The sequence below is a fragment of the Gopherus evgoodei genome, chromosome 7, assembly GCF_007399415.2.
Source record: "Gopherus evgoodei ecotype Sinaloan lineage chromosome 7, rGopEvg1_v1.p, whole genome shotgun sequence".
NCBI classification, from domain to species: domain Eukaryota; kingdom Metazoa; phylum Chordata; order Testudines; family Testudinidae; genus Gopherus; species Gopherus evgoodei.
Window position 1 is genome coordinate 67,602,678 of NC_044328.1, and position 13,167 is coordinate 67,615,844.

The 13,167-nt window shown below is 44.2% G+C and overlaps 1 protein-coding gene across 2 annotated transcripts in view; it reads right to left on the bottom strand.

Moving 5' to 3' along the window:
* Positions 1 to 13,167, bottom strand: part of TUBGCP2 (tubulin gamma complex associated protein 2) — an 89,208-nt gene that overhangs the window by 27,529 nt on the left and 48,512 nt on the right. For both annotated transcript variants that reach the window (XM_030568286.1, XM_030568285.1), the window contains exons 11-13: positions 10,919 to 11,099; positions 10,026 to 10,198; positions 8,025 to 8,153 (exon numbers count right to left, since the gene is read on the bottom strand). In XM_030568286.1, coding sequence (XP_030424146.1) covers positions 8,025 to 8,153; positions 10,026 to 10,198; positions 10,919 to 11,099 — 483 coding nt within the window. The remainder of the gene's footprint in view (positions 1 to 8,024; positions 8,154 to 10,025; positions 10,199 to 10,918; positions 11,100 to 13,167) is intronic.

Below are 13,167 nucleotides of genomic sequence, written 5' to 3' on the forward strand. Positions count from 1 at the left end.
TGTTATTTACTCCTTCTCATAATACAAGAGCCAAGGATCACCAAATTAAATTAGTAGATAGCAGGTTTAAAACTAACAAAAGGAAGTATTTCTTCACACAACACACAGTCAACCTGTGGAACTCTTTGCCAGAGGATGTTGTGAAGGCCAAGACTATAATAAGGTTCAAAAAAGAACTAGATAAATTAATGGAGTACAGGTCCATCAAACTCCACCAGAGAGGTCCTTTGGGGCCATCTGCCTGTCCCAAGTCAGGATAAAGAAGGAGGGTTGGGCATGGGGCTAGCAACTCCACCTCATAAAAAATCAACCTGCTACAGAAACGCCAACAATAGAGACAACAGAGACTTTTACCCTGGAAAAAGAACGGTCTTCAACTCAAAGATGCATGACGCTGGGTGGTAAAAGCCGTGAGGAAGCCACTAAGCCGATTACCCTTCTTGCAACCAGAAGGATTACCATAGGCACATGGAACGTGAGGACCATGTACGAGTCAGGAAAAATGGCGCAGCTTGCAGCAGAGATGAGGAGCAATAACCTGACCCTATTAGGCATTAGCGAGACAAGATGGACGCAAGTGGGACAGAGACGACTGTTGACAGGAGAGCTGTTGCTGTATTCAGGACATGAAGAGAGCGATGCACCCCACACACAAGGAGTAAGCTTCATGTTGTCCAAGCAGGCACAGAGAGCACCGATTGGTATGCCGCCTGCTCCGCCGATTGGTTGGGAGGCACATGGTCCCAGGAGCATCACAGCATCCTTCAGAACTAAAATGAAGAGGATTAAGATGAATGTTGTTCAGTGCTATGCTCCAACTAATGACAGCGAAGAGGAGGACAAAGATTATTTTTACAACAGACTCTAGAAAATATTAGAGATTCTCCCAGACAAAGACATCATCATCCTTATGGGAGACTTTAATGCCAAAATTGGACCTGACAACACAGGATATGAACAAGTCATGGGGACCCACGCTCTGGGAGAGATAAGTGAGAATGGAGAGAGATTTGTGGATCTGTGTGCACTTAACAACCTGGTCATAGGAGGTGGCATCTTTCCTCACAAGTGGATCCACAAGAGTACCTGGGTATCACCAGCAGGCATGACCGAAAATCAGATCGATCATGTCTACATTAGCAAGAAGTTCAGAAGATCCTTGCAGGATGTTAGAGGAGAGGAGCAGACACGGCGTCCGACCATCAGTTAGTGGTGGCCAGATTGAAGCTGAAGCTGAAAAAGAACTGGATAGACACGTCAGACAGAAGAGTGAAGTACAACATCAGCCTTCTGAAGGACCATAAGACCAAGGAAGATTTTGGACTGATGCTGAAGAATAAGTTTTCAGTATTACAGGATCGGTCTGAGGAAGAGGAAGACAGTGTCCTAAACAGATGGCAGAAGGTGAGAGAGACACTTAGGTCAGTATGCCAGGAAGTGCTTGGAATTAAGAAACACCAGCAGAAAGAGTGGATCACAGCAGAGACCTTGATCAAGACAGAAGACAGAAAGAAGAAGAAGGCAGCAGTCAATAACAGCAGGACTAGAGCAGCAAAGGCCAAAGCTCAAAAAGAGTATGCTGAAGCACACAGAGCAGTGAAGAGGAATATCAGGAAGGACAAGAGAGAGTATGTGGATGAACTAGCAGCAGAAGCGGAGCAGGCGGCATACAGTGGTAATATGAAACAGCTGTATGATACTACCAAGCGACTGTCTGGAAAGTTCAGCAAGCCAGAATGTCCCGTTAAAGACAAGCAGGGAAAGTCTATAACAGGAATAGAACAACAGATGAACAGATGGGCGGAGCACTTTGAGGAACTCCTGAACAGACCAGCACCACCAAATCCACCAGATATCAACCCACCCAACGAGGACCTCCCAATTAATTGCGATAAACCAGCCAGAGATGAGATCAGAAAAGCCATCACCATGATGAAGAATAGGAAGGCAGCTGGACCTGATGACATCCCAGCAGAGGCCCTGAAAGCAGACCTGGATGCTTCAGTGGAAATGCTGTGCCCTCTCTTTGAGAAGATATGGGAAGAAGAAGTGATTCCGGTAGACTGGAAAGAGGGATATCTTATCAAAATCCCCAAGAAAGGAGATCTTAGCAACTGTGCCAATTATAGAGGAATCACACTCCTGTTGGTGCCAGGGAAGGTCTTCAACCGAGTCCTCTTAGAGAGAATGAAGGATGCCGTCGAACCACAGCTACGAGATGAACAGGCAGGTTTCCAGCAGAATAGATCATGCACGGACCAGACAGCAATGCTTCGCATCATAGTCGAGCAGTCTATGGAGTGGAACTCCTCGTTGTACATCAACTTCGTTGATTATGAGAAAGCGTTCGATAGCGTGGATCGAGAGACCCTCTGGAAGCTCCTTCGGCACTACGGCATCCCAGCAAAGGTGGTCAACCTGATCAAGAACTCATATGACGGTATACACTGTAGAGTGATCCATGGAGGGCAGCTTACTAACAGCTTCCAGGACTGGAGTCAGGCAAGGATGCTTATTGTCACCACTTCTCTTTCTCCTCGTCATCGATTGGATTATGAAGACATCCACTTACGAGCGTAGGAACGGAATCCAGTGGACGTCGTGGACCCAGCTTGATGACCTGGACTTTGCTGATGACCTTGCACTCCTTTCGCACAGTAAACAGCAGATGCAAGAGAAGACCAACGTAGTGGCAACCACGTCATCACAGGTTGGCCTCAACATCCACAAGGACAAGACCAAGATCCTTAGGATTAACTCCACCAGCAATGACCCAGTCACACTGAATGGAGGCCCCCTGGAAGTAGTGCAGTCCTTCACCTACCTAGGTAGCATCATCGATCAGCAGGGTGGCACAGAAGCAGACATCAAAGTAAGGATTGGTAAGGCAAGAGCAGCCTTCTTACAGCTCAAGAACATCTGGAGCTCCAGAGAGCTGTCTTTGGCAATAAAAATTCGACTGTTCAACTCCAGTGTGAAATCAGTCCTACTGTACGGAGCTGAAACCTGGAGGACAACCAAAACAACCATCAGGAAGATCCAGACCTTCATTAATAGCTGCCTTAGAAGGATTCTCCAGATCCGCTGGCCAGACACCATCAGTAACATCCACCTCTTGGAGAGGACCTGTCAACTCCCAGCAGAGGAAGAAATCAGAAGGAGAAGGTGGGGTTGGATAGGACATACACTACGTAAGCAGCCAACTAACATCACCAGACAGGCACTGCAATGGAACCCCCAAGGCAAGCGGAAAAGAGGCCGTCCAAGAAACACCTGGCGACGTAACCTTCAGGCTGATAGCAAAAAAATGGGCTATACCTGGAACCAGCTAGAGCGAATGGCCCAGGATAGAGGACTCTGGAGATCTGTGGTTGGCGGCCCATTCCCCGATTGGGGTGACGGGCATGAGTGAGTGAGTGACAGGTCCATCAATGGTAATTAGCCAGGATGGGCAGTGATGGCATCCCTAGCCTCTGTTTGCCAAAAGCTGGGAATGGGTGACAGGGCATGGATCACTTGATGATTACCTGTTCTATTCATTCTCCCTGGGGCACCTGGCATTGGCCACTGTCGGAAGACAGGATACTGGGCAAGATGGAACTCTGGTCTCACCCAGTATGGCTGTTCTTATGTTAATTCAAAAACTCTTCAGAGGTGTATGCTTCAATATAATTGTTAAAGAAGACTTTACAAAATTATGAATAAGACAGGGCTGTGACTACAGTATGGTTACCCAGACAGCCTACATTTCCCAGCCTGCCTTGCTCGCCTGCTTCCAAGAGAGAGAGAGACTGGCTAGGATCATCAGGGGCTACCATGATTTTCCTCACACTGAGGATGAAGGGAGATTCTAGTCCACCCCATTCATGGAACTCCAACCATGGAACCAACTGCATGTGCTCCTTCATGAATTTCAGAATGCCTCCCTGAGACCATTTCTGTTCCCTGAAAGAGATCACTAACCATTACACCTGCAAACCTAAGATAAGGCACTACAGCCAAGGAGAGATCTCATTCATTTTAAGGCCCAGAGACCATTACAAGGGTACTTTCAGAGAAGCAGAATTACAAGGTACTTTAATTAAATTTCCCTTCTCTAAAGATTCTGAGTTGTGCATGAACTGTGCTTGGTGTAAATCAGAAAGGGGCGTGTTGAAAACCTTAAGCTATCTTAGTACCTTCCCGGTATTCTGAGCTGACCTAGTCTCTGATGTAAAGTAGGGTAGCCTTACTGCTACCAGCTATCCATGGAACCCAAACAGCCATTGAAGCAACAGGGAATCACCAAAAGGTTTGTTATTAACTGTAATGGAGGAATAAAGCACCTCCCCAAATCAAAATCCTTAATTGTGAACAGCTCAAATAAGGGACGTTGCAAAATAAATTTTATTTTATTTTATTTTATTTTATATATTTTTTAAGCAGTGACAGAGTTTGAGTTCATGTCATGGAAACAGTTTCTGCAGGACTGACAGACCAAGCAACAGTTGCTTTGTACATATATAGAGGAGAGACTATGTGTCTGGCTTTCATACGTCTGGAAAAGAAACATTCCTGGGAAAGGCAGACGTGGCCCTTCCTCAGACCAAATGGGCTCTGACATAAGTATCTATGCTTTAGGCCAGCTAGGTCATAGCAATGCAAAATGCATGAGACAACCTTCTAAGATCTGGTCCTCTTAGTGACAAGAAACAGGATCAAACAAAAGAAGTAGTCACATGATATGTGAAGCATTGCAGCTAGGACCAGTAAACTCACCAAGCATGTTAATTCCAGCATGGAGCGCTGGGATGCAGTACCAGAGATTTGGCTGTTTTCCACTAAACCCTGGCTATCTCCACTACCAAGCTCTTGGGTGATGGTGGGAGAGGCAGCCAGAGAAAGAAGGGATTACTAACCATGTACAGTAACTGTGGTTCTTTGAGATGAGAGACCTTAGGGATGTTCCACTGTAAGTGTATCTGCATCCCTGCGCTTCTGATCGAGATTTTAGGGAGCAGTCTCCATTTGGCTCACACTTGCGCTCTCCGTCCTGTGTCCTGTCTTGAGGCTACCTAGTACTGTGTGGGCAAACTGCCCTCAGTTCCTTCTCTACCCACAGAGCCCTTTATTGAGAACTCCAAAGTAGAGGGGAGGAGGGAAAGTAGTGGAGCACCCATGGGGACACACATCTTGAAGAACCACAGTTACTGTACAAGATGAATAACCCATTCTTTTTCTTTGAGTAGCGTCGTTATGGGTGCTCCACTGTGGGTGACTCTACACCGGTATCCCTGATGGAGGGGTGGGGCTTCAGAGTCGAGTATATTACTGATGCTAATACTGTGGAGGCAAACATGGCATCACATGTTGAGTTATGGGTAACATTCATAACATTCTGAAAATGTATGAGCAGATGCCCAAGTTGCTGCTCTGCATATTTTTGTAATGGGAACGTTTTTTATGAAGGCTACAGAAGAGGAAACGGATCTCATGGAATGAGTTTGGACTCCAGATGGAGGTTGCAGACTGCATGCATGATAGCAATAGTTAATGCAGTTCAATATTCATCTGGAATCTCTGATCTGATATTGCAGATTCCTTGAATCTGTCTGCAACTGAGAGGAATATATTAGGAGATTTCCTAAAGTCTTTTGTTCTATCCAAATAGATGCCGCAAAGCTTTCCTGACATTGAGCGTGTGCAATATTGCTCTCTGTTGTTAGGGTCAGAATTTTGGAAGATGGTGGGAAGGTAAATGAACTGTTTTATATGGAAGGACGAGGCGACTTTGGAAAGGAACTTTGGGTGTGGTCTCAGTGTGACCTTTGCCTTAAAGAAAATTGTGAAGGGAAGGTGTACTATTAGAGCCCCTATTTCCTTGATCCTCTGAGCTGAGGTGATGGCCACTAGGAATGCAGTTTTCACAGACAGATGCATAAGTGAGTATGTGGCATGGGGTACAAAAGGGGGTTTTGTTAGGCCCCTGAAGACCAGATTAATGTCCCATGCTGGTAAAGGACATCTGATTTGTGAGAAGAGGTTACACATACCCTTGAGGAATCTCTTTGCTGTTGAACGAGTGAATACTGAATATCCATCTATCTTCTGACAAAAACCTGTTATGGCCGCAAGAAGCCAGAGGAAATTTCGCACTTTTACAGTGGGATAAACCTTCAAATCTAAAGCAATGGCCAGCATAGTCTAAAATGGTGTCCCTAGCCTCTGTTTGCCAGAAGCTGGGAATGAGTGATGGGATAAATCATTTGATGATTATCTGTTCTGTTCATTCCCGCTGGGGCACCTGGCACTGGCCACTGTCAGAAGACAGGATACTGGGCTAGATGGACCTTTGGTCTGACCCAGTAGGGTCATTCTTATGTACTTGGGGAAGGAAGGCCTTGCTTTTGGAGAGTCCAAGACTGCCCCTATGAACTCTATTTTTGTACAGGAGACAGGACTGATTTCTCTGTGTTGATGCCTAGCGTGTCAAAGGTGGATTGGATCACAATCATACTGGACAGCACCTGAGCGTTGGACCATCCTCTCACCAACCAGTCATCCTGGTAGGGAAACACTTAAATTCCTGACTTTCTGAGGAAAGGAGCCACTGCTACCATACACTTTTGTATTGCCATAAGGAAATGTGCATCTTTTAAGTTGAGTGCAAAATTCCAGTCTCCAGGACCAAGGGAGGGGATGATAATGGAAGTCAGCATGGTTGTGCAAAACATTATCCTTTTCAAATGTTTGTTGAGGTGTCACAGGTCTAGTATGGGTCTGAGGCCTCATTTTGCTTTTGGGATCAGGAAACAGAGGGAGCAAGACCCCTTCCCTCTGTGCAACTGCGGATCCTCGTCTATGGCTCCCAACTGTAGGAGGCACTGCTCGACCCAAAGGAGAACTTCCTCATGAGAGTGGTCCCTGAAGACAGATAAGGAAGGGAGTGGGAAGGGGGGGACAGAAATGAACTAAAGGGTATATCTCAATTCCACTGTGTTTCAGACCCACTGGTCTGTGGTGAGGCAAGAACAAACACTCGGGTAGTGTGATAGCTAGTTGGTAAACAGAAGAGTAGGAGAGGTTGGTACTATAGAAACTGGTAGGCTGCCTTTGATAAACACGAAGAGTTTGCTTTGCACTCCCAGTTTGCCAGAATGAACTAGCAGCTACTGAAGAAGGGGGAGGTCTTCCCCTGTATTCTCTGCTCTTCTTTCTCACTAGGTCCTAGTGGCAAGGTGTGAAAGCAAAATAGCAGTGTGGCTGCTGAGGACAAAACTGCTTTTTACTTGGTATATATGTGCCCTAAGATGTGAGTGTTGACCTGGAGTCTTTCAGACTATGCGGCTTGTCATGTCGTCTGCTAGGAGAAAAAGGGATGACCCTTCAAAGGGAAAGTCTGTTGGACCTCTTGAGGGAGACCTAATGATTGGAGCCATGAACATCTGTGCATTGAAATGGCCAATGCCATGCCCTAGCAGCAGAGTCAGCAGCATCCAACCCTGCCTGAAATGAGGTTCTAGCCAATAACTTTCCCTCATCCAGCAACTGAGAAATTCCTGTCTTGCATCCTTTGGCAATATGTCTATAAATTTTAATATATTGTCCCAGTAGTTAAAGTCGTACTGCCCCAGCAATGCCAGCTGGTTACTGATCCTGAACTGCAGGCCAGCTTTCTGCCAAACAGGTTGAGTGTTTTAGCACACTTTGATTTCAGGGTAGACACCTATTGCCCTGTCATCTTTCTTATTGGTGGCTAAGACCACCAGAGACCTCAGCGGGAGTGGGTACACTTTACTAACACATTACTAGCACTAAATTGTCTTTAAAGAAGAATAACCATCAAGTACAAGGTCTGAATTAATCAGCAGGCTTTCTATCAGATGCTGAAAAGCTGCTTAAAACAACTGCAGTTTGCTTTTCGCCTGGCAAAAGCATGTACAATGACTTAGCGAAAGGACCAGAACAATGGACAGTTAAAATGTGTAACCACTAAGAGGAAGAAAAAACTTCACAATGCTCCAGTGGGAGTAAAAAAGCCATACCACTTAGCTGAATGTAGTGAGTACTCCTTAGCAGCCTTATTGCTGATCCAAACATTGCACAACTGTCTCTCCACGTGCTTGCAATAGAACATGTGTCTGAAAAGCATCTGGTATCTGGTTAAAGCTTTCCTGGAAATAGAACACAGGAAGAATGAAGATAATAAAGATTAAACTCCATTCTAATTAGCAGACAAGATAAGGTTGCTCTATACACCATACATAATATAAAACCACCAAAGCAAGGAAATAAAAAGTTAAGGCATCTAACATGACATACATTTTACTCCTCCACCCAGAGATGCACTACTCACCACTAACGCAATCAGAATCATAATTGCCCCAGTAGTGATCCCAGTCTTGCAGCACCCTTCCTCAAACTCCCCAACACCTTGAACAGCCAGTCAGCCACACACCCGCACCACCCCCCACATACACACCTGACTGTTCTGCACAGTTCTGAATAAAACACACTCATCCCCGTCTGGGGAAGGAGTGCTGGAAGGCTGGCAGATGCCAAAGCATGCAGCAGTGTACCAACTACACTAAAAAATAAGTGCTCATTTTTCTACTTTTCACCAAGATTTTTAAGAGAAAAAGGAGAAAGATGCGGCCAAGGATCAGGCTCTGGATACAGTGACAGTTCCTCTACTTGCTGTCAATGCATTAAAAGGGGGAACAGAGGTGGGTGGGACTGGCACGTCTGTTAATATATTTGGACACCAAACGTTCAGTGCCACAAAGAGGCCCTTGTGCCCCACCCTACAGATGCAGCTTTCTGCAGAGTTCTAAAGCTCTGCAGCAGAGACTTGCATCCCAAAAGCAGAAACATGAGGGGATCATCTCACAGAACATTTGCTTTTTAAGTATAGCCTTCATAACAGAGCAAACTTTAGTCTAGAGCCTCTCCAACGATAGAAGAAAAGGGTCAGACACCTGGATTTTTAAAAGGCGAGGCCCAGATTAAAGGATATACCATTTTGGTCACTTATTAACAGCTAATTTAACTGGTGAACTCATTTTGTTCCTTGCTGTTGAAAGAACAACCTCCTATCTGTTCATGTGTCACAGGCAGGACTGTCAATGTAACACTGACAGACCCCAGTTGTCAGGATCGAACCTAGGACCTCTGGAGCTAAATACATGAGCTCTACTGCATGAGCTAAAATCCATATGACCCTTAGCTAAAGCTGTAGAGCAGACTCAATCTCTCTCTCAGTGGTGTTGGTGCCACTAGCTGGGACAGAGCACCGCATCCAGGAAGTGTGTGGGTTACACCAGCACTTGCTAATGAAGGGAGGAGATTGTGCCGTAGCTTACGTGGAATTTTCAAACTATTGTAACTTGGTCAAATAAAAAACAATTTTCACCACAACACTTAAGGTATTTCTCAATGACAGTGGTTTGCCCATAGCACCCCTCCATTTTGTTTCAAGAGCTACTACAGAAGTGCATTTTTTTAAAAATAATGAGGGAAATGTATTTCCCCAACTCTTCTCTCATTCAAAAAATGGCTGATCCATATGCTCAAACTCTAAAACAAGAATTTACCTTCAAGCAGAGACCTAATTTGGAATATTTCTGCCTGAAAGGCAACCATTTCAGAAAGTTATGAGTGACTACAATAGGGGGTGGTGAGAGTTAGACTGGAAATACATAGGCAATCTTAAGTTAAAAAATGTTGCTAGCATTTCCAGCTAAGTTTTATGTTTTTATATAATTTAAAAGAGAAGCCTGAAATTCTAAAGACACTTCAGGTATTTTGGTCATATAACCAATAATTTGGCAGTGTTTTAATGCAGATAAAGTCATGGTCCAAGGATCTAACAGGCATAGCAATGGAAGTAAATGATCTCAGTGCTGCCCCTTTACATATCACTAACTTAGGTAGTTTACATCTCCCAAGAAAGAGACATTCTGTTGTTTTGTCTTGCTTTTTTAACTACTGTATGAGTTCTGTGCAGAAGTAGGTCTGTGGTTTTCCTTTGTGGCCGAATACTTTACCTGTTTATAATGAGTGACAGAGGCCATTTGACAATGTAATCAAAAGAAAATGCTTCTAGGCCACTGAGAGTGAGCTCTGTGGGATCAGCATTGATAATGGCCTTTTCCTGTTTCGTTTCAATGGCCAGAACTCTCAAGAGCTGTGTAATGAGATCATGGGGCATCAGGTCAATCTGTAAAGAAACAAAGAGCAGGAAAAAGATGTTGCTGGACATTTTCTATTATTGTTTAGTTACAGATGTGTGGCAAGAGGACTGGCATGAATGCACTGTATGGAGTGTTAGATTCATTCTCGAGTCTTGAAAACAAGACCGAATTAAGTTAATAGCGACTGATACACTATCCATCATGCTGTTGATGAGCTAATCAGCAGTGTCAGCTCTGGTGACATTAGAGCATGAACAGATAGAAGAATGGTCAATTTGATGTTTTGTGGAGAGATCATTACCTTCGAGAGCTAAACAAGGGCCAGCAAAGATCCATCTCTGCTGAATGTCAGTTACTACTGGACAGCTAGACCTGAATCATGGTTCAAGATGTTCTTGGGACTTTCATGCTAAAGTTTCTGAACATAATAGATAGACAGACGCTACTAATTGACTCAAACACTTCATTTTATTATTTTGGGCTATGGGGTTCAGAGCTAGAAATAAAAGTGAAAGTACCCACTCAGCAATACTGAGTCTACCTCATCCTTTTAGCACAGGAGTCAATAACGAAGCAGGGATGGAAGTGGAAAGGAGAGTATCCTGAGACCGCTGAAGAGGGCTTTTTCTTCCATCTATATTTTCTAGGATTCTTTGCTTTGCTTTTACAATTTTCTTTAAAGTACAGGACATGGATGGGACTCACTGCTTTATTTCAGATCATTTTCTCCTTATATAGACTCTTACCTTTAAATCATCTTTAAATGGGTCTGTGTTGGCAGTGCTCATTCTCAAGGCTAATTCAAGCAAAGCTTCTAATCTAGTAGGTATAATGTCATCTACCGGCTTTTTCAGTTCCTCTTCTGTTAGATCCATGAAGTGAACAAAGAAATCTCCTTGGTCCATTAGGAAGTAGTGCTTTATAGACCTGCTCAACAAAATGCAAATACAAAAAAGAGGAGAGTTAGAAAATAAGTTAAGTTTCAGAGTGTTAGTCTGTATCAGCAAAAAGGAGTACTTGTGGCACCTTAGATACTAACAAATTTATTTGGGCATAAGCTTTCATGGGCTAAAACCCACTTCATCAGATACATGCAGTGGAAAATACAGTAGAAAGATATATATATATACACACACAGAGAACATGAAAAAATGGGGCTTGCCATACCAACTCTAACGAGACTAATCAATTAAGATGGGCTATTATCAGCAGGAGAAAAAAACCTTTTGTAGTGATAATCAAGATGGCCCATTTCAAACAGGTGACAAGAAGGTGTGAGTAACAGTAGGGGAAAATTAGCATGGGGAAATAGCTTTTAGTTTGTGAAATGACCCATCCACTCCCAGCCTTTATTCAGGCCTAATTTAATGGTGTCCAGTTTGCAAATTAATTCCAATTCTGCAGTTTCTCGTTAGAATCTGTTTTTGAAGTTTTTTTGTTGAAGAATTGCGACTTTGAGGTCTGTAATTGAGCGTTCAGGGAGGTTGAAGTATTCTCTGACTGGTTTTTGAATATTATAATTCTTGATGTCTCACTTGTGGCCATTTATTATTTTGTGTAGAGACTGTCTGGTTTGGCCAATGTACATGGCAGAGGAGCACTGCTGGCACATGATGGCATTTATCACATTGGTAGATGTGCACGTGAACAAGACCCTAATAGTGTGGCTAATGTGATTAGGTCCTATGATGGTGCCCTTTGAATAGATATGTGGACAGAGTTGGCAACAGGCTGTGTTGCAAGGAAGGGTTCCTGGCTTAGTATTTTTGTTGTGTGGTTGCTGGTGAATATTTACTTCAGGTTGGGGGGCTGTCTATGAGCAAGGACTAGCTTGTCTCCCAAGATCTGTGAGAGTGAGGGACTGTCCTTCAGGATAGGTTGCAGATTCTTGATGATGCTCTGGAGAAGTTTTAGTTGGGGGCTGAAGGTGATGGCTAGTGGCGTTCTTTATCTTTCTTTGTTGGCCTGTCCTGCAGTAGGTGACTTCTGGGTACTCTTCTGGCTCTGTCAATCTGTTTTTTCACTTCAGCAGGTGGGTATTGTAGTTTTAGGAATGGTTGATAGAGATCTTGTAGGTGTTTGTCTCTGTCTGAGGGATTGGAGCAAATGTGGTTGTATCTTAGAGCTTGCCTGTAGACAATGGATCACGTGATGTGGTCTGGATGAAAGCTGGAGGCATGAAGGTAAGTATAGCGGTCAGTAGGTTTTCGATATAGGGTGGTGTTTATGTGACCATCGCTTATTAGCATTGTAGTGTCTAGGGAGTGGATCTCTTGTGTGGACTGGTCCAGGCTGAGGCTGATGGTGGGATAGAAATTGTTGAAATCATGGTGGAATTCCTCAAGAGCTTCTTTTCCACAGGTCCAGATGATGAAGATGTCATCAATGTAGCGCAAGCAGAGTAGGGGCATTAGGGGACAAGAGCTGAGGAAGCGTCGTTCTAAGTCAGCCATAAAAATGTTGGCATACTGTGGGGCCATGGGGTACCCATAGCAGTGCTGCTGACTTAAAGGTCCATATTGTCCCCTAATCTGAAATAATTGTGGGTGAGGACAGTGTCACAAAGTTCAGCCACCAGGTTTGCCGTGACATTATCGGGGATACTGCTCCTGACAGCTAAGTAAGTTAACTATCTGTAATGCTAAATGTAGAAAAAAAGGAGCAAAAGCCATCAGCTCTCAGACAATATGCAGACTCTCATGTAGAGGATGGATTTTCCTGTGATTGGACATACAACTAGAACTATTATGTCTTCCTTTTTCCCCACCCTCAGATCCAGGTATATGTGTGTTCAGATTTTTTATTAAACATGTGCCCCATTCCTGGGCAAAAATTCTCTTGAAAACACGCATCTTACTTTTGGATAAGAACAATCAGGTGGGGCTCAGCCTAGAGAGGGTTCTCCCCCCAGTGCCTGACAACCTAACCTTGATCTACCCAACTGCATCATTCCTGTGCAGCATAGCTGTCCTGGAGGATAAGGAGAACTCTAAAG